This window comes from Leucoraja erinacea, chromosome 22 (assembly GCF_028641065.1).
Source record: "Leucoraja erinacea ecotype New England chromosome 22, Leri_hhj_1, whole genome shotgun sequence".
Taxonomy (NCBI): domain Eukaryota; kingdom Metazoa; phylum Chordata; class Chondrichthyes; order Rajiformes; family Rajidae; genus Leucoraja; species Leucoraja erinaceus.
The window spans coordinates 37060151-37081701 of record NC_073398.1 but is presented as its reverse complement, the minus strand read 5'-3'; the positions used below and the strand labels follow the sequence as shown (position 1 = coordinate 37081701).

The following is a 21551-nucleotide window of genomic DNA, read 5'->3' as shown; positions in this document are numbered from 1 at the left end:
TGAATGGTGCCGTAGACCTGATGGGCTAATGCTGCTCCTATCACTTGTGAAGACACAGAAAGCCCCAGTCCAAACGCCGCAATGGGGAACAGAACAATCTCTGGGGAGTCCAGAACCAGGGGCCACAGTTTAAGAATAAGGGGCAAGCCATTTAGAACGGAGACGAGGAAACACTTTTTCACACAGAGAGTTGTGAGTCTGTGGAATTCTCTGCCTCAGAGAGCGGTGGAGGCCGGTTCTCTGGATACTTTCAAGAGAGGGCTAGATAGGGCTCTTAAAGATAGTGGAGTCAGGGGGTATGGGGAGAAGACAGGAACGGGGTACTGATTGTGGGTGATCAGCCTTGATCATCACATTGAATGGCGGTGCTGGCTCGAAGGGCCGAATGGCCTACTCCTGCACCCACTGTCTCTTGTCTCTGCACATCAGACCATGAACATTCGATGGTTTAAAAGAAACGTTTATTCAACAACCCAATACATGCCGAAAAAAATATTGACAGCAGCAATTTCATAATATTCCTTTCCAGTTTTTGGTTCCCCTTTGTAAATGCAATGAGAGATACAGAAAGAAGTGAATGCATCTACTGAATACACATGCTCTGAATAACTGCCAAGTGTACAGTTCCCTATCAGGATGAACTAACCCATTTTGCATTTCAAAGGGCCAGTTTGTGGCTGGTTATACATACATATGAGAACTAAACTCCTATCACCATTGCAATAAAACTTAATATTGTTCCTCTTTGTCCAACAAAAAAGATATGTACATCAGTCTGGGTGAGTAGAGAGCAAACAGCGCCCTGTATACCCCAGCCTTGCTAATTCATGGCTTTGGAGTGGGCAATATCTGGAGAAAAACCATTTAGGAAGCACATTCGCATGCATCATTTTTACACTGTACTTTTCAATAGACCATAAAATGATGAATTCTTTCTGCAAAACAAAGCACATCAAAACTAAAAGAGGTGGAAGTACAATATGTCACTACGATAGTATGGTCTGTAAACCTTTCCTTTAAACAATCATTTATTGCCATTGGATTAGCATCCGTTCAGATATAGCTTGTTCACATGTAATTAACATTCCTCTGGGATTGGCATGCTGTAAGCTTGTTAGCCTCCCCCTGTTCAATTACCAGATAAAGATTAGTCCAAGCGACATTCACTTCACTGTTGCCGTTTTACCAGGATGTTGCCAGGACTAGCGGGTGTGAGCTACAGGGAGAGGGTGAACAGGCTGGGACTCTACTCCTTAGAGCGCAGGAGGATGAGGGGTGATCTTATAGAGGTGTATAAAATCATGAGAGGAATAGATCGGGTAGACGCACAGAGTTTCTTGCCCAGAGTAGGGGAATCGAGGACCAGAGGACATGGGTTTAAGGTGAAGGGGGAAAGATTAAATAACAATCTTTTTCACACAAAAGGTGGTGGGTGCATGGAACAAGCTGCCAGAGGAGGTAGTTGAGGCTGGGATTATTGCAATGTTTAAGAAACAATTAGACAGGTACATGGATAGGACTGGTTTGGAGGGATATGGGTCAAATCCAGGCAGGTGGGGCTAGTGTAGATGGGCCATGTTAGCCAGTTGGGCAAGTTGGGCAGAAGGGCCTGTTTCTGCACTGTATCTCAATCTATGACTAGTGTAGCTGGGACACATAGGCCGGTATGGGCAAGTTGGGCAGAAGGGCCTGTTTCTGCACTGTATCAATCTATGACTAGTGTAGCTGGGACACATTGGCCGGTATGGGCAAGTTGGGCAGAAGGGCCTGTTTCTGCACTGTTTGACTATGACTCATGTTACTGCCCAGGTATGTGAAGTGGGACAAGCAAGGGCTGGCCAAGACTGGTGATGGGACATCCAATGTTATCACTCCATAGTCAAAGGGCAAAGATACATGATTGCTGGAGCCAGATTAAAAAACATCCAATCAAACGTTGCAACATCTGTGTTTTCCAGAACAACGAATTCATCCAGAGTAAGTGGTATCTCTGGACAATGTCTGAATGGATGCTCAGTCAACAGTTTGCTCTGAACCTCAGAATCTCAAGAGCTCAAACTCTGGGTTTATCAAACCCACCGGTCAAGGTATCGGTCCCAAGCCATGACCTCCACCCAGAGAGGTCGTTCACCCTCTCCTGCACGGTGTGCCAACCTCATTCAGAGATAAGGAGATGTGATCAAGGAAGTGACTGTTCCCAGAATCATTTGGTCCTTGTGGGCTGTGAGTCAAGAACTATCCTAACATGGACCTGATGTGTCGACACTATGGGGCTTCCTGTAACGCAACATTTGTAATTGGCCTTCATGTTCATGTGATAGGAGCAGAATGAGGCCATTCGCCCCATCAAGTCTACTCCGCCATTCAATCATGGCTGATCTATCTCTCCCTCCTAAACCCCATTCTCCTGCCTTCTCCCCATAACCCCTGACACCCGCACTAATCAAGAATCTATCTATCTCTGCCTTAAAAATACCCACTGACTTGTGGCCTCCACAGCCGTCTGTGGCAAAGAATCCCACAGATTCACCACCCTCCGACAAAAGAAATTCCTCCTCATCTCCTTCCTAAAGGAACGTTCTTATCATTCTGAGACTGTGCCCTCTGGTCCTAGACTCTCCCACTAGTGGAAACATCCTCTCCACATTCACTCTTGGCACTCACCATTTCGTGGATTGTTGACAATGTGTGTCCTTACCTTCCCCTCCCCTCCCCTCCCCTCCCCTCCCTCTCCTCTCCTCTCCTTCCTGTGTTGTCACACCTGCCCATCCATGCAGAGTAGGGTTTGGACAACTCACAGTTGCTGCATAACTGCCTGGTTTAGAACAAACTCTTCCTTGTCCTGAGGGACAGAGAGAGGAGTAGCTCATGCACACCTGACCTTCTAGTTAACTGACTGGTAAATGGAAGATGCCCCTCACATTGTTGAGGTAGTTCGTGAGTTTAAATGGATAATCCTGGAGCCTCCACCTTGATATAAAATAGTCTAATGTTTAAACTGCTGGGGTGAATTTTACAGAAGACCGGGTCAGTTGATAAGAACAATCCTAAACAATTAAGACACAGCAATAATTGTTATTTTATTACAAATATTAATTCCCAACTTTAATACGAGTTGTTTATTGTCAAGTGAAACTCTTTCCATCCTAATGCTTAAAGTTTATTGAAAGCAGTTATTTCAAACACACAACCTGTTGCTCATTGTGTCCCTCCTTATATTTTAGGAAGAATGTCACTCATCCAACATCAGTTACATTGGTCACTTTAACCCTGACCAGGGGCTGGTTGGATATTGGGTTTGGTCCACTGAGCAAGTGTCAGCACACAAGTGCATGTCTTCAGAGGGAATGGCTTCTGGAATGACTGAACGGAGATCTTTGTTATTATGCACTACTAACGCCGTTCCTGGAGTGCGTTAAGGCTGACTTCCACCCACAGTGACATCCCTATCAGGGCTCTGCCTTTATTTACATCCAATCTTTGGATTTGTACAGTGCCATTTTATTTTTTAAAGCCGCATAAGATTGCAACAGGAAGTAGCCACGTTGACACCCTTAATATCACCTCACCTCCCCTCCCAAAACAAACCAGTCACGGCAATGACTTTCACTTGAGTTGAGAACCATCTTCTACTCAAGTGACTGAAGACCTCAGCTCCAGTCTCTTCTTCAGAAGTTCTTTCCCCAAAATCCCCCATCACCAGACACAAGTAGAATGTCTTCCAATATCACTCCATGAACATGACGTTCTGGGTGAACCAGCAGCCTTACTTCCCACCATGGACATGTAAACCCAATGACTGCACTCACTCCACATGGTCACTCCACATGGTCACTCCACATTCATGTCGAGTGAAGCCATGCTCCTTCCACACGAACAAAGTCGGCAGTTTCAGTTTCTTCACGAATCGCCCACCGACAGTAATTGTCCAGCCAGCTTTGTCTCGGTTCGTGCTGGTTGCGTTCAATGCCCATCATCCAATGTCCTTCACCAAGTCCAATGTCCAGCGGGAGATGGGTCTGGCACGGTCACTGTGGATGGGTTGAGGAGGGGAGGGGGGGAGGGGGGGAGGAGGTTGGGGGAGGAGAGGGAGTTGCTGGGGAGGTTGGAGATAGGAGAGGGGGGAGGGGGAGTTGAGGTTGGGGGAGAGAGCAGGGAGTTGGTGTTGGGGGTTGGGGTTGCGGAGGGGGGGGGGGGGAGGTTGGGGGGTGGGGGGAGGGGGTTGGGGGTTGAGATTGGGGTGGGGGGGGGGAGGGGAGGGGGTTTGGGGAGGGGGCAGGTGGGGTTGGGAGTGGGGAGGGGATATGAGTTCACAGCAGAGCGAACATATTACTGACACCACAGCCCAGCCGTATCTGGGTCTCGACTGTCAACACACACTGCATCGTTGAACAAGAGCGGGCTTGGTTTAGGATGGTCTAAGTCACAAGAACGTGGATGTGGCGATAAGCTATGAACACATTCTGACTGTGCCCAGCCTGGAGTTCATGAGTTGAAGGAGCAGAATGAGGCCATTCGGCCCATCAAATCTACTCATCCCAAGCCCAGATGGCCAGTTCCAGTCAGTTGTTGCAAGTCAGGTTGAGGCAGTCCAACTGAAATCACCTTTTGTGCTGCAGGAACATAAAGAATGATGAGTGGAAGATGGTTTTGTTTGTTTCTGGTGAGTATCCTGTACACTTGTCAACATCCACACAAAGCAATGGCCGAGTTAATGTATGTATTGCATCAGGTTTGATGGTTGGTCATGGGCGCGTTGGTTTAGACGCTCCTGGGTGCACGCTCGGACTCATGGGTCCTCCTGTTCCTACCCTTCTTGTTCTCCTGTAGATGTTTCCACTTGTTGCCGTGTGCTGGCGTGTGGGGCAGACCCTGTTTACGCCGCCTCCGATCCCGGCGCCAAACCTGCTCGCAGAACTCGTCCATGGTGTTGAGGTTCGGGTGATTGATGAGCTGCATGAAGTCTCGGTACCAAACCTTCTGAATGGCGGGGCTGATGGCGTGGCCCTCCTTGCCCCTGGGGGCCTCCACTTCCACCTTGTGCAGGAGCTCCTCCAGGTGTTCAGTGTCAATGATCTCCAACGTCACCCTCAGCAGGGTCTGCATGAAGCCGTGTTCCACACTGCGGCACGTGTAGGTCCCTGCATCCCCCCTCTGTAGGCTCCGTAACAGTAGACCCTGGTCTGTCTGGATAACACGATCACCTGTGCCCACCTGTAGCGAGGAAGCGCTCACTGTCATTAGCTCACGGTTAGTGTAGATACAGCACTCACAGTCATTAGCTCACACGTTTAGTGTAGATACAGCACTCACTGTCATTAGCTCACGGTGTTAGTGTAGATACAGCACACACAGTCATTAGCTCACGGTTAGTGTAGATACAGCACTCACTGTCATTAGCTCACGGTTAGTGTAGATACAGCACTCACAGTCATTAGCTCACGGTGTTAGTGTAGATACAGCACTCACTGTCATTAGCTCACGGTGTTAGTGTAGATACAGCACTCACTGTCATTAGCTCACGGTTAGTGTAGATACAGCACTCACTCACAGTCATTAGCTCACGGTGTTAGTGTAGATACAGCACTCACAGTCATTAGCTCACGGTGTTAGTGTAGATACAGCACTCACTGTCATTAGCTCACGGTTAGTGTAGATACAGCACTCACAGTCATTAGCTCACGGTGTTAGTGTAGATACAGCACTCACAGTCATTAGCTCACAGTGTTAGTGTAGATACAGCACACACAGTCATTAGCTCACAGTGTTAGTGTAGATACAGCACTCACAGTCATTAGCTCACGGTGTTAGTGTAGATACAGCACTCACAGTCATTAGCTCACGGTGTTAGTGTAGATACAGCACTCACAGTCATTAGTTCACAGTTAGTGTAGATACAGCACTCACTGTCATTATCTCACTCCGTTAGTGTAGATACAGCACTCAAAGTCATTAGCTCACAGTTAGTGTAGATACAGCACTCACTATCATTAGTTCACACTGTTAGCGTAGATACAGCACTCACAGTCATTAGCTCACGGTTAGTGTAGATACAGCACTCACTATCATTAGCTCACTCCGTTAGTGTAGATACAGCACTCACTATCATTAGCTCACACGGTGTTAGTGTAGATACAGCACTCACAGTCATTAGCTCACAGTTAGTGTAGATACAGCACTCACAGTCATTAGCTCACAGTTAGTGTAGATACAGCACTCACAGTCATTAGCTCACACCGTTAGTGTAGATACAGCACTCACTATCATTAGTTCACACAGTGTTAGTGTAGATACAGCACTCACTATCACTAGCTCACGGTGTTAGTGTAGATACAGCACTCACAGTCATTAGTTCACGGTGTTAGTGTAGATACAGCACTCACAGTCATTAGTTCACAGTTAGTGTAGATACAGCACTCACTATCATTAGTTCACACAGTGTTAGTGTAGATACAGCACACACTGTCATTAGCTCATGGTTAGTGTAGATACAGCACTCACAGTCATTAGTTCACGGTTAGTGTAGATACAGCACTCACAGTCATTAGTTCACGGTTAGTGTAGATACAGCACTCACTGTCATTAGTTCACACTGTTAGTGTAGATACAGCACTCACAGTCATTAGTTCACACTGTTAGTGTAGATACAGCACTCACAGTCATTAGTTCACGGTTAGTGTAGATACAGCACTACAGTCATTAGTTCACGGTTAGTGTAGATACAGCACTCACTGTCATTAGTTCACACTGTTAGTGTAGATACAGCACTCACTGTCATTAGTTCACACCGTTAGTGTAGATACAGCACTCACTGTCATTAGCTCACACCGTTAGTGTAGATACAGCACACACAGTCATTAGCTCACACGGTTAGTGTAGACACACACACACACACAGGTCCTTGACCGACCAAGCTGCATCAACCAGCGATCCCTACACACTGACACTATGCTACACACACCAGCGATCCCTACACACTGACACACTGACATCCCTACACACACCAGGGACAATGTACAACAAAACCAAAGCCAATTTACTGCCAAACCTGCACGTCTTTGGTTCTTTGTATCAAACAATGATTTATTTAAATACCAACATGATACGGTGGAGACCCCACACCCACCACCATATTACAGACCCCCCTCTCCAACACCACCCAGGTGCGGGCAGACGTACCACGGTAAAGGGGCAAGTATCCGGCTCGGGCAGAACGCTCCTCCGCCTGGCGCCGTTTCTCGCCAATGGCCAGCTTGGCCCGGCCAAATTGCACGTCTTTTTGGGAGGAAACCGGAGCCCCCGGAGAAAGCCCACGCAGGTCACGGGGAGAACGTGCAAACTCCGTACAGGCAGCACCCGTAGTCAGGATGGAACCCGGGTCTCTGGCGCTGTGAGGCAGCAGCTCTACCCGCTGCAGCACCGTGCCGCCCACAAGATCTAGAAGCAGAATTAGGCCATTCGGCCCATCAAGTCTACTCTGACATTCATTCATGGCTGATCTATCTCTCCCTCTCAAGCCCATTCTCCCGTCTTCTCCCCATAACCCCTGACATCCGTACTAATCAAACTGCGTCTGATCTCAAGTTTCCCTTAGTCCCACACCACGCTGGGCTGGGAGTATCACAGTCATTCACAGTCGGAACAAACACACTGGAGGAAGGAAACTGCAAACAAAACTGCAGACGTTTGCAGACTGAGCAGAGAACATCAATGAAATATAAAAGTTGCATTGTTCTTCAAAGCAGATGTCCCCAGAGCTAGGTTTGTTTTGCTGATATGAATACTTCTTGTAACGTGATATCTCTGCCATAATCCACGCTCTATCACCGAGACACAGGCTACCCTTCACACCAGTTCTGTGTTCTTACAACTAGCTTCAGAAACTGCTGGAGACTCTCAGTCTGGGCAAAGATCTCGACCGGAAACGTCACCTATCCATGTTCTCCACAGATGCTGCCTGACCCGCTGAGTTATGGAGCAGCAGCATCTATGGAGCGAAGGAAATAGGCAATGTTTCGGGGCCGAAATGCTTATGGAAATAGGCAACGTTTCGGGGCCGAAATCCTTATGGAAATAGGCAACGTTTCGGGCCGAAACACTTCTGGGTTTCGGCCCGAAACGTTGCCTATTTCCTTAGCTCCATAGATGCTGCTGCACCCGCTGAGTTACTCCAGCACTGTGAAACGTCACCTATCCATGTTCTCCACAGATGCTGCCTGACCCGCTGAGTGTGGGCTGCTGCTGCCACACCAGTGTCAACCACTGATCCATTAACATCACACTCCATCAGCCCACTGACACACAGACATCACTACTAGATCACTCTAATGTTACAGCGCCAGAGACCCAGGTTCCATCCTGACTATGGGTGCTGTCTATGCGGAGTTTGCACGTTCTCCCCATGACCTGTGGTGGGTTTGCTCTGGTTTCCTCCCACACCCGAACAATGTACAGGTTTGTAGGTTAATTGGCTTCAGTAAAATTGTAAATTGTCCCTAGTGTTAGTGTGCGGGGATCGCTGGTCAGCACGGACTCGGTGGGCCGAAGGGCCTGTTTCCGCTCTGCATCTCTAACCAAACATATGAAGCATAATCAGATGACACCAATTAGACGCTAGAATCACAATGATCTGGCCGGGCTTTTTCTCCACACTTACATCTCGTTATATTGTTTGTATTAAAGTCACACAATCATCATGAACAGCACACTGGAGATAGCCCTTGGCATGGCATGAAGGGAATAGATCGGGTAGACAGACACACAGAGTCTCTTGCCCAGAGTAGGGGAATCGAGGACCAGAGGGCATGGGTTCAAGGTGAAGGGGGAAAAGATTTAATCCGAATCTGAGGGGCAACTTTTTCACACAGAGGGCGGTGGGTGTATGGAATGAGCTGCCGGAGGAGGTAGTTGAGGCTGGGACTATCACAACATTTAACAAACAGTTAGACAGGTACATGGATAGGACAGGTTTGGAGGGACATGGGCCAAACGCAGGCAGCTGGGGCTAGTGTAGATGGGGCATGTCGGCCGGCATGGGCAAGTTGGGCCGAAGGGCCTGTTTCCGTGCTGTTCGATTGTAATGTGAACTAAGTGCCACAATATTGTCACACTAATCTCACACTGGCGTGCATCAACCTCACAACATTGCCACACTAACGTGACCCCCCCCCCCCCCCCCCCCCGTGTTCACACCAACGTCTCATTGACACACCGGCATGCAAAGAGGTGTCAGGGCCTACGGGGAGAAGGCAGGAGAATGGAGAATGGGGTTAGGAGGGAGAGATAGATCAGCCGTGATTGAATGGCGGAGTAGACTTGATGGGCCGAATGGCCTAATTCATTTATGACCTCATGACCCTCACCTCTTCCCTGTGCTCCTCATTCTGCCTCTGGAAGTGCCAGAGCGCCAGGGCCTGCTGCGATCTGGGGGTACACTCCAGGAAGGTGGTGCTGTTCTGTACCCCATAGATGATCCTGGCCTCCATGGTGTTTCTCTCATGTGGATTATCTGTAGAGAGAGAGGGAGAGGGAGGGAGAGAGGGAGAGTCAGCAACGTAAACGCTACACACATCCTCGTTCCAAGATGGGCCAAAGGGCCTGTTTCCATGCTGTACGACTCTTATCCAGGATTCCTGATCTGTACCTGCCTTGCTCAACCCACTGAGTTCTCCAACACTGTGTATTTGGCCTCAACCACAAAGCCACCTGACACCTGGATTCACAGGTAAACTCAGTCTAATTACATCTCCAATTTCCACGCTGCCCTTGTTGAGGGAAGTATTGCATACATGTCTCAGTTGCTGCTGAACGTGTAATTAAGGCGTGTAGCCTCAATGTAGCGAGAATGATAAACTCCGTGGGAATGGATCCAACATGTCTGTGGCAACAAGGTGAGAGAAGGATAAAGATCCCATTTCAATGTTGGCCAGAGTGTTGTGTTGTGTAGGTACAGGATTACTGTGTGAGTGCGAATCCCTCCTCCCAAGTACGGTGGCGCAGCGGTAGAGTTGCTGCCTCACAGCGCCAGAGACCCCGGTTCCATCATGGTGGTGAATCTGTGGAACTCGTGGCCACAGACGGCTGTGGAGGCTGTCAATGGGTATTTTTAACGCAGAGGTTGACAGATTCTTAAATAGTGCGAGTGTCAGGGGATATGGGGAAAATGGGGTTAGGAGGGAGAGATAGATCAGCCATGATAGAATCAATGGGCCGAATGGCCTAATTCTACTCCAATCACCAAACGTACAAAATCCGTCTGCAGTCCTGTATCTGAGCAACCTCTGTGTCCAGATAACAGCAGATGTTGTAGGAAAGGCAACACTGAAATATTAATGTATCACCCGCCACGCTGTGCTGGCTGGACTTTAAATCTTGCATCTCCAGAACCATTGCCATTGCCAATGTTGAGCTGGTTTGTTGCAATGACACACGGTCCAGCAGAGGGCAGTGTTACCCAAGGCACAGTGATGTCCCATACCAGATGATGATAGATACAGGACAAAGCTTCACCCATTCCTTCTCTCCAGACATGCTGCCCTGCCGTCCCACCTAGTTGCTCCACAATCTTGTGTCTGTCACAAATTGCAGTCACTCCACGCTCTTAAACCTCTATTCCCACAACAAAATATCAGCCCTGAACTATCTACCTCATTGGAGACCCTCGGACTATCTTTGATCGGACTTTACTGGCTTTACCTTGCATTAAACGTTGTTCCCTTATCGTGCAGGAAGGAACTGCAGCTGGAGTAACTCAGCGGGACAGGCAGCATCTCTGGAGAGAAGGAATGGGTGACGTTTCGGGTCGGGACCCTTCAGCTTATCAGTCTAACGGCTCGATTGTAATCATGTATTGTCTTTCCGCTGACTGGTTAGCACGCAACAAAAGCTTTTCACTGTACCTCAGTACACGGGACAATAAACTAAACTGTACTGAGCTGAACTGGGTTTAGGAAGGTAGACAAAAATGCTGGAGAAACTCAGCGGGACAGGCAGCATCTCTGGAGAGAAGGAATAGGCAACGTTTCGGGTCGATCTGAAATTGGAGGTCCATGTTCATACCGCTGGGGTGTAAAATCTCTGAAAGGAATTGCAAATGCTGCTTTAAATCGGAGGTAGACACCAAATTCCTGAGTAACTCAGCGGGTCAGGCAGCATCTCTGGAGAGAAAGAATAGGTGACATTTCGGGTCGGATCTGAAGAAGGGTCTCGAATTGATTTGAAACGTCACCCATTCCTTCTCTCCAGAGATGCTGCCTGTCCCGCTGAGTTACTCCAGCGTTTGTGTTTATCTTTGAACTGGATTGAAGACCATGCTAGGATTACCAGTGATGGCCATGAGTTCTACACCCATTCTCTGGAGCCCAGGACAAGCTTGGTGCACGGGTCACCCATGCACCAACCTCGCTGTATATAGTGTGAGACCCTCATCATCAATGTTTGCTGGGGTTTGGTGATGTATTAACAGTCCAGGCTTGACTGGGGGCTCATTATGTGAGCTGTTCGTTAGCCCTGGTTAATGAATCCAAGAGAATGTTTTCAAGAGAGAGTTTGATGTAGCTCTTAGTGCTGACAGAATCATAGAAACATAGAAAATATGTGCAGGAGTAGGCCATTCGGCCCTTCGAGCCTGCACCGCCATTCAATATGATCGTGGCTGATCATCCACACTCAGTATCCCGTTCCTGCTTTTTCCCCATATCCCTTCATTCCGTTAGCCCTAAGAGCTAAATCTAACTCTCTCTTGAAAACATCCAGTGAATTGGCCTCCACTGCCTTCTGTGGCAGAGAATTCCATAGAAGGGATATGGGGAGAAGGCAGGAACGGGGTACTGATTGTGGATGATCAGCCATGATCATATTGAATGGCGGTGCTGGATCAAAGGGCCGAATGGCCTACTCCTGCACCTATGTTTCTAATCCCCATGATAATGGCGTAAGGAGCAGCTCCTCTCCCCCATGGTAGCGCAGCTCGGCACGATCTCGTATCACAATAGTGGGAGATCTATTTTAAAGTGAATGGGATGAGATTTAATAGGAACCTGAGGGGTACCTTTTTCTCACAGAGAGTGGTGGGTGTATGGAACGAGTTGCCAGAGGAGGTATAGTTGAGGCTGGGGTTAGGAGGGAGAGATAGATCGGCCATAATTGAATGGCGGACTAAAGCCGATGGGCCGAATGGCCTAATTCTGTTCCTATCACTAATGGGCTATGCGTGCAGTGTACTCACCATGGCGATGCTGGTCTGAGCACTGAGTGAGGGGGTCTCCATTCTTGATGTCCTGCCTCCTTGACCGTCTAAAACAAGAATGATGCGCATCAGTGTTACCGATATCCCCCTGACCACAGCCTGAGTGTGGCCGCTGAGACCAGTCTTACACGCAAGTACATAGAGAATTAAACAGTCCAACCACATCACTGACATTGACAGCTCTTCCTGGTCCAGTCATTGCGTTATAAACTGAAACATTTGGCACTTGGCTGGAGAAGGTACAGAGAAGATTTACCAGGATGTTGCCAGGACTCAAGGGTGTGAGCTACAGGGAGAGGTTGAGCAGGCTGGGTCTCTATTCCATGGAGCGCAGGAGGATGAGGGGTGATCTTATAGAGGTGTACAAAATCACGAGAGGAATAGATCGGGTAGATGCACAGAGTCTCTTGCCCAGACTAGGGGAATCGAGGACCAGAGGACATGGGTTTAAGGTGAGGGCGGAAAGATTTAATTGGAACCTCAGGGGTAACTTTTCCACACAAAGGGTGGTGGGTGTATGGAACGAGCTGCCGGAGGAGGTAGTTGAGGCTGGGACTATCCCAACGTTTAAGAAACAATTGGACAGGTACATGGATAGGACAGGTTTGGAGGGATATGGGCCAAGGACAGGCAGATAGGACTGGTGTAGATGGGGCATGTTGGCCGGTGTGGGCAAGTTGGGGTGAAGGGCCTGTTTCCACTATGTGTGACTCTAGAACTCTATGACTAACAGTTCACCAATGAGTGTAAGTGGACACACTCAGTACGTTCCCCGTTGTACTGTCCTGCTGTAAACATGTGGTCATGTTGTACATTATCAGTAACTATGCTTGAAACACTCGACTCCGTTACATTAAACTGCAGATCCTGTTGCTGGCTGCATTAGTTCATCAACGTTTCCGTTGGGGGCAAGGTGGCGCAGCGGGTAGAGCTGCTGCCTCACAGTCCTGGGGACCCGGGTTCGATCCTGACTACGGGTGCTGTCTGTACGGAGTCTGTACGTTCTCCCTGTGACCTGCGTGGGTTTTCTCCGGGTGCTCCGGTTTCCTCCCAAAACCCCAAAGACGTGCGGGTTTTTATGTTAGTTGGCTTGGCGTAATTGTAAGAAGAATGCCCCTCGTGTGTGTAGGATAGTGCTAGTATGCAGGGATCGCTGGTTAGCATGGACTCGATGGGCCGAAGGGCCTGTTTCCACGTTGTATCTCTAAACTAAACGACACCCTTGAGTAAATCACACCCTGTTATTGCTCCATAAGTTCATTGACGTTTCTACCAAAGATTATTTCCAGTCACATCGTTTGCCTAAAGGGTCTCGACCCGAAATGTCGCCTATTCCTTCACTCCATAGATGCTGCCTCACCTCACCCAGTTCCTCCAGCAGTTTTGTCTACCTTGGTTTTAGTACAACGAGAGTTGACTTTACATTCCACCACAAAACCTTTAGGAATATTTGCTGAATGAAAGAATAAGGGGCCAGCCATTTAGGACTGAGATGAGGAAAAACTTCTTCACCCAGAGAGTTGTGAATCTGTGGAATTCTCTGCCACAGAAGGCAGTGGAGACCAATTCACAGGATGTTTTCAAGAGAGAGTTAGAATTATCTCTTGGGGCTAACGGAATCAATGTAGATGGGGAGAAAGCAGGAACGGGGTTCTGATTGTGGATGATCAGCCATGATCACATTGAATGGCGGTGCTGGCTTGAAGGGCCGAATGGCCTCCACCTGCACCTATTGTCTATTGTCTATTGTTACAACGTTCACCTCTATTTTCGATTGCAACATTCACGTTCACCTGGGTAATGAATTTCCATGCAAATTACTTCTGGTGAGTTGGGAATTGTGTTGTGAAGATTATTAATGCAGAATGCCGCCAGGACAGACACTAATTGGAGAGATCGCTCAGGGGCAAGCATCATCCCAGAGGGCCGAAGGGTCTCCCTCGGCACATAGAGCTATGATGAGTTTCCCACAACCTGTTGGCTACATGCCCCCCAGACGTATAAATCTGGGCTAGAGATTTAAACTGGGAACCAAATGCTGTCCAAACGTTGGAACTGTGGGACTGAAATGACCAATTTCAACAAACCAGCTGAAAGAGATGTATGTGTAGATACAGCGTGGAGCGGGACTTTGGCCCACCGAGTCCATGCCGACCTGCCATCCCCGTACACTAGCAGTCTCCTACAATTTACAATCTTTATCCAAGCCAATTAACCTACAAACCTTTACGTCTTTATAGTGTGGGAGGAAACCGGAGCACCCGGAGAAAACCCACGCAGGTCACAAACGTACAAACTCCGTACAGAACCTGTGTTTCTGGCGCTGTGAGGCAGCAGCCCTACTGCTGTGTCAATGTGCCACCCCCGTTCTGGGCCTCTGTACTAGTGATAGGAGGCAGAGAAGCTGCAGATAGACACAGAGTGCTGGAGTAACTCAGCGGGTCAGGGTGCATCTGTGGAGAACATGGATAGGTGACGTTTCACAGAGTGCTGGAGTAACTCAGCGGGTCAGGCAGCATCTATGGAGCTAAGGAAATAAGCAACGTTTCGGGTCGAAACCCTTCCGGGTTTCGGCCCGAAACATTGCTTATTTCCAGAAGGGTTTCGGCTCCGAAACGTTGCCTATTTCCTTCGCTCCACAGATGCAGCTGCACCATAACTCAGCGGGTCAGGCAGCATCTGTGGAGAACATGGATATGTGACTTTGCACAGAGTGCTGGAGTAACTCAGCGGGTCAGGCAGCATCTGTGGAGAACATGGATAGGGTGACGTTTCACAGAGTGCTGGAGTAACTCAGCGGGTCAGGCAGCATCTGTGGAGAACATGGATAGGTGACGTTTCACAGAGTGCTGGAGTAACTCAGCGGGTCAGGCAGCATCTGTGTGAGAGGAATGGGTGACATTTTGGGTCAAGCCCCTTCTTCAGAGATGCTGGAGGCCAGTTGGACAAGGAGTGAAGGTGTTCCTCCTACAACAGGTGTGTGTAGTGTAGTGTAGTGTACAGGTAGGCCTGTAGAACAGTGCAGTGTTCCATTTGCGTACGGCATGCACAGCCTAAAGTTGCAGGACAACTTGTTCTATTTGATCTTATTTGATTGTGCACGCCAGGTTGATTGCATTCGTCGAAACAGGGCGGGCAGACCATGTGAAGGTTGCGATCGCCCCACCCCAGTGCAGTGTTGAGGCAGACATCCCCGTGCTTATATGAAACACCATGTATTGCAGAGTAACTTCCTCACATCCGGCATCACTCACGGCCGATTGCCAGTAATTCAGACAATACTTTGCTGGCATCTGCTTTCTGTTACCATGCAATATATTTATATCCCTGAGATATCTCTACAGTTTAAATTGTAGCTCTAAATCAGAGGTCCAGTCTGCAGATGTCAGCGTTGGTACGGTGAAATTGGGGGCTTGAGAGAAACCATGAGGGGAATAGATGGAGTCGATGCAGTCTCTTGCCCAGAGTTGGTGAATCAAGAACCAGAGGACATACGTTAAGGTGAAGTGAAAAAGGTTTAATAGGAACCTGAGTCGTACCGTTTTCACACAGAGGGTGGTGGGTGTATGGAACGAGCTGCCAGAGGAGGTAGTTGCGGCTGGGACTATCCCAACGTTTAAGAACCAGTTAGACAGGTACATGGATAGGACAGGTTTGGAGAGATATGGACCAAATGCAGGCAGGGTGGGACTAGTGTAGATGGGGCATGTTGGTCGGCATGGGCAAGTTGGGCCGAAGGGCCTGTTTCCGTGCTGTATCACTCTGTGACTAGTGTAGATGGGGCATGTTGGTTGGCATGAGCAAGTTGGGCTGAAGGGCCTGTTTCCACACTGTATCACTGTGACTAGTGTAGATGGGGCATGTTGGTCGGCATGGGCAAGTTGGGCTGAAGGGCCTGTTTCCACACTGTATCACTCTGTGACTGACAAGGGCTGCAGTAACTCAATGCCTTGGTCAACATGTTGACGGTCATCACAACTGACAGATACTAAACTCAATTGTACAATTAAAAGCGAATTACACTTTGGAACAGATTCAACATCAAACCAACGCAAGGTTTGTAAATTTCGCTGCAGTTTACATCACATTGATCAGTGTAGGGACCGTGTAGAGGAGACGGGAGCTCATGTCACGGCTAATAATGGCCAACCACCCCCCCCCTGACCCTCACCCCAGCGATGGGGGGGGGGGGGTGCAGGCATCTTACCTCTTGGCAGTGGGGAAGTATCTGGAGCAGGTGGATCCGTCCCAGGCACAGTAGGGGTCTCTGGCGAGGCAGCACTCAGCGCACGCACGGCCGTAAACATCGCAGCGGTGCAGCGGCAACTGCGACACGCCCAGCGCTGAGCCCAGGTACAGTTGTTGCTGTTGGTGGATGAGGGAAAGGTTAAAGAGCAGGTCGTACACAGGTGGTACACAGGTGGGCATACACAGGTGGGTGTACACAGGTGGGCACAGGTGGGTGTACACAGGTGGGTGTACACAGGTGGACACTGCCCCCTCCCTCTACACCACGTAGGGACAAGGGCAGGGCGTCCATTCTCACCAGAACTTTAGCTTAGTTTCGTGTAGTTTAGTGTAATTTAGTTTAGTTAAGAGATTCAGCACGGCAACAAGCCCTTCGGCCCAACGAGTCTGTGCCGACCAGCGATCCCCGCACACTAACACTGTCCTACACACACTACATTTACACAAAGCCAATTAACCTACAAACCTCTACCGCTGCCCCAACGTGCCGCTACAATTCCCCGTTACAAGTGTCTGCTTTGCACGGGTGTAAGGTTCAAAGGGCATAGTTCACCCTCGAGGTCGGCTGAGGAAGGCACCCCCTCCCCGGGGGGATGAGGGCCAGAGATGGCCGGGCGAGGAGAGGGAGTGAGGTCACGGGACGACCTGAATAGAGGAGGCTGCTGCAATGGGCCTTGGTGGATGTAGATCAGTGTCACTCATGTTATGTCATACATTGTAGCCACGACCACTAGTTTAACAGAAGGCTTCCCTGCTTTGCTCCCTCACTTTTAGAGTAACCTCTGCTGTAACATTAATAAAGTCTGTGGATCTTAATCACAGTGTGAAACTTTGGTTATTGCAACAGCAGAAGCTCAACATGGTGTCAGAAGTGGGATGTTGTGCCGGTGTTGGTGGATCAATGCCGCTGGACATGGGCGCAAGTACGCTTGTACGGTCTGGATAATACAGAGGTGGTGCTGGCTCATTCATAGGCAGGAAATGTTGTGTGTTACACCTGTAGGTGCCGCCATCAGCACTGACCAGATATGAGCGTGGCTCAAAAGCAGTTCCAGAAATTACACCGATACGGTCATGGCCTTTGTCAGTTTGCAAACGAACCTCCTGCCCCTTGGTCAATGGTGGCAGCAGCTACTTGTTTTGTCAAACCACTGTTTGTGAATGTCACTCTTTTGTTGTAACCTGGACTGGACGTCCGATGGTGGAACCTCCTGCGGGATTAATACCTGATCCACCACAGGCACCGGGTCTGCCTCGACAATAAACGTTGGGCAGGTGAACCCAAAATAGGGTCGCGGGAGTTGAGTAGATCCAGGAACACATTGGAATTAGCTCTGTGTGTGAACGTTCCATGACCTGTTTGGCACTCTTGACAACCCGCTCAGCCAGTCCATTCAACTGTGGATATTCAGGGCTGCTGGTAATGTGGCGAAAATTCCAGCATGCAGCAAATTCCCTGAAGTGTTGGCTGGCAAATTGACTGCCGTTATAGATAACAGTATTGCCGGAAGCTCCGTGGCCCAAAAAATGGCAAGATAACTTCGAAACCACCTCGTGGGGCTGCTAATAAAATCAATGTCAAACCATCCTGAATACGAATCGACGAGTACCAGGTACTGCTTGCCATGCCAATCAAATATGTCAGTTGCCACCGTAGACCACGGGAGAACAGGAACCGGATGTGAAAGAAGTGGTTGCTTTTGTTGATGTTGTGCCAAGCTGTTGCACACTACACAGGATAACACATTCTCGGTGATGTATTCGGCCATGCCAGGCCAATAAAACATGTGGACAGTAACTTCAGAGCCTGGGTGCCCTGCATGGACAGCGTTAAAATATTGCTGTGCAGTGAAGCAGGGACTACAGCCTTGTGTCCTTGTACAATAATGCCATCCTGCAGTACTAGCTCATCGAGCATGGCAAAGAAAGGCCGGACTGGCAGCGGAACGATGTAGTGTTTGTCTGGCCGGCCGTGCTTAATGATGGAGGCAAGCGATCGTCAGCAACTGTGTGGGCAACCAGGGCCTCCATACAGGACGATGGAATTAAAGACACAGTCATCATCCGGCGAGGACAGACCCTCACAGGTCTTCCAGGGGTGCAGCGCAACAGAGTGTCAGCCATTCAGCAATGCAACAGCAGTTTTCAGCAGTCTCTAGAGTAAGGTCAGCATCCGGCAGTAACTCATCGCGTAATTTATCATCGCAGACGCCATAGACCAGACGGTCACGGACACATCACATATATCCCTGAAATCGCATGGATTGGTAATGTGCTTCAGTGCACTGATATACATCTCCACAGGCTCGCCCCTGTCTCTGGCCTATGTACAAATGCTCAACTCTTTCAGAGGTAGGATGTAGATCAGTGTCATACTTTGTAGCCTCGCCCACTATTTAACAGAAAGCCTCCCTGCTTTGCTCCCTCACCTTTAGAGTAACGAGCTAATATGAAGTTACCTACATTGTTACGTTAATAAAGTCTTTGGATGTTAATCACGGTGTGAGACTTTGGTTATTGCAACAGCAGAAGCTCAACATGGTGTCAGAAGTGGGTTGTTGTGCCGGTGTTGGTGGATCAATGCCACTGGACACGGGCGCAAGTACGCTTACAGCAGAAGCTCAACAGTGGCAACTACACTGGGGCCAGAATGACCCCTCGTGCAAATGGCCTCAGTGAGTTGCTGTGTATGTCCTGTACTGACCAGAACGAGCGTGTTTATGTACAGGGATAGTCTTGTTGGTCTGTATGCAGAAAATGTATGTCACTATATCTGGTAGACATGGCATAAAGACACCATTGAGCCAGTGTCCAAACATTGTCACCATACTTTCCATTCTATTTTAAAAAGGGACACAGAGTGATGGAGTAACTCAGAGGGTCAGGCAGCATCTGTGGAGCTAAGGAACTAGGCAACGTTTCGGGTCGAAACCCTTCCGGGTTTCGGCCCGAAACGTTGCCTATTTCCAGAACGGTTTCGGACCGAAACGTTGCCTATTTCCTTCGCTCCATAGATGCTGCAGCACCATAACTCAGCGGGTCAGGCAGCATCTGTGGAGAACATGGATAGGTGACGTTTCACAGAGTGCTGCTGGGGCCAAGCATCTGTGGAGAACATGGATAGTCAGGTTTCAGTGCAGTCTCAGTGGGAGGCAGCATCTGTGGATAGGTAGGTGACGTTTCACAGAGTGCTGGAGTAACTCAGCGGGTCAGGAAGCATCTGTGGAGAACATTACCTGTTTGGTGCTGAAACTCAGCGGGTCAGCAGCATCTATGTAGAACATGGATAGGTGACGTTTCACAGATGCGGAGTTCCTGGGTGCAGCAGCAAAAACATGGATAGGTGACGTTTCACAGAGTGCTTAACTCAGCGGGTCAGGCAATACCTTACAAATCGTGTTGACATCGGTGAGAAAAATGAAGATGTTTAATCACAGCGTAGAACAAGTACATAGAAACACATAGAAATTAGGTGCAGGTGTAGGCCATTCGGCCCTTCGAGCCTGCACCGTCATTCAATATGATCATGGCCGAATCAGTACACTGCGTGCTAACCAGTCAGCGGAAAGACAATACATGATTACAATCGAGCCGTCCACAGTGTACAGATACAGGATAAAGGGAATAACGTTTAGTGCAAGGTAAAGCCAGTAAAGTCCGATCAAGGATAGTCCGAGGGTCACCAATGAGGTAGATAGTAGTTCAGGACCGCTCTCTAGTTATGGTAGGATGGTTCAGTTGCCTGATAACAGCCGGGAAGAAACTGTCCCTGAATCCCTGTCCCTGTCCCTGTTTTCACACTTCTGTACCTCTTGGGAGAGGGGAGAGGAGGGAGTGGCCGGGCTGTGACTGGTCCTTGATGATGCTGCTGGCCTTGCCGAGGCAGCGTGAGGTGTAGATGGAGTCTGTGGAAGGGAGGTTTTGGTTTGTTTGTGCGATGGTCTGGGCTGCGTCCACAACTCTCTGCGTTTTAAGTATTAGTTTGCCCGGTTTAATTGTAACTCCTTGCTGTTAGAAGTAATCAGGAAGGCGAATGTAATAATTCATACTTTAGTAGCCCGTTGCTCATTTCCACATTTAGCGAGAGGAAGGTTTACTCCTCGTGGAATGTGATTGGTGGCAACTTAACCGAGGGGTAATTGGGAGTAAAGTTGCTGTTTAAGGTCCATTAGTGATAATGTAACTAATTATGCGGGAAATTTCACTGATTGATTTTCCGTTGATTTTTAAAATTAATTAACCAAAATTTTTGTTAAAACTGAGGAATAATGATAATTACACTTAGAGTGATTGCAAAATAACATGGACTTTTGTTTACTAGGGGGAACTCTTGAGGAATATTAGTGAGACCACATTAAATACTGTGTACATTCATACTTAGAGTGATATGCAGTGATTAATTCCTGCAATGAGGGGATTGACATATGGGAAAGGTTAAGTAGGCCCTTCAGCCCAACTTGCCCACACCGAATAACATGTCCCATCTACACTAGTCCCACCTGCCCGCGATTGGCCCATATCCATCTAAACCTGTCCTATCCATGTACCTGTGTCTTAGTGTTGAAGACTAAGGGTGGGGCTCTTTTAAAACTGAAGATGAGGAAGAACTTCGTCAAACCAGAGGGTGGTTAATTTATGGAATCACTGCCACACGGGAGCAGTGGAGCAGAAACTTTAAATATATTTTAAGACTATTAAATGTTGCGATAGTCCCAGCCCCAACTACCTCCTCTGGCAGCTCGTTCCACACACCCACCACCCTCAGGTTCCGATTAAACATTTCCCCTCTCACCTCAAATGGTCTGGACCCGAAACGTCGCCCATTCCTTCTCTCCAGAGATGCTGCCTGTCCCGCTGAGTTACTCCGGTTATTATGTCTAGCCAGCATCTGCAGTTCCTTCCTACACATTAAACCTCTGGTTCTTGATTCCCCAACTCTGGGCAAGAGACTCTGTGCATTCACCCAATCTATTCCCGTGATAAATTTGTGCACCCCTATAAGATCACCCCTTAGACTCCTGCACGCCAATGAATACCCAATCTCATAGCTCCAGGC

The 21551-nt window shown here is 48.7% G+C and overlaps 1 protein-coding gene across 1 annotated transcript in view; it reads right to left on the bottom strand.

Annotated features, from left to right (window-relative positions):
• Positions 1 to 4265: 4265 nt before the first annotated feature.
• Positions 4266 to 21551, bottom strand: part of sema3ab (sema domain, immunoglobulin domain (Ig), short basic domain, secreted, (semaphorin) 3Ab) — a 124716-nt gene continuing 107430 nt past the window's right edge. Inside the window, exons 14-18 of the mRNA XM_055653508.1 lie at positions 17998 to 18006; positions 16455 to 16645; positions 12227 to 12294; positions 9363 to 9508; positions 4266 to 5214 (exon numbers count right to left, since the gene is read on the bottom strand). Of these exons, the coding sequence (XP_055509483.1) occupies positions 4762 to 5214; positions 9363 to 9508; positions 12227 to 12294; positions 16455 to 16645; positions 17998 to 18006 (867 nt within the window). The 3' untranslated portion in view covers positions 4266 to 4761. The remainder of the gene's footprint in view (positions 5215 to 9362; positions 9509 to 12226; positions 12295 to 16454; positions 16646 to 17997; positions 18007 to 21551) is intronic.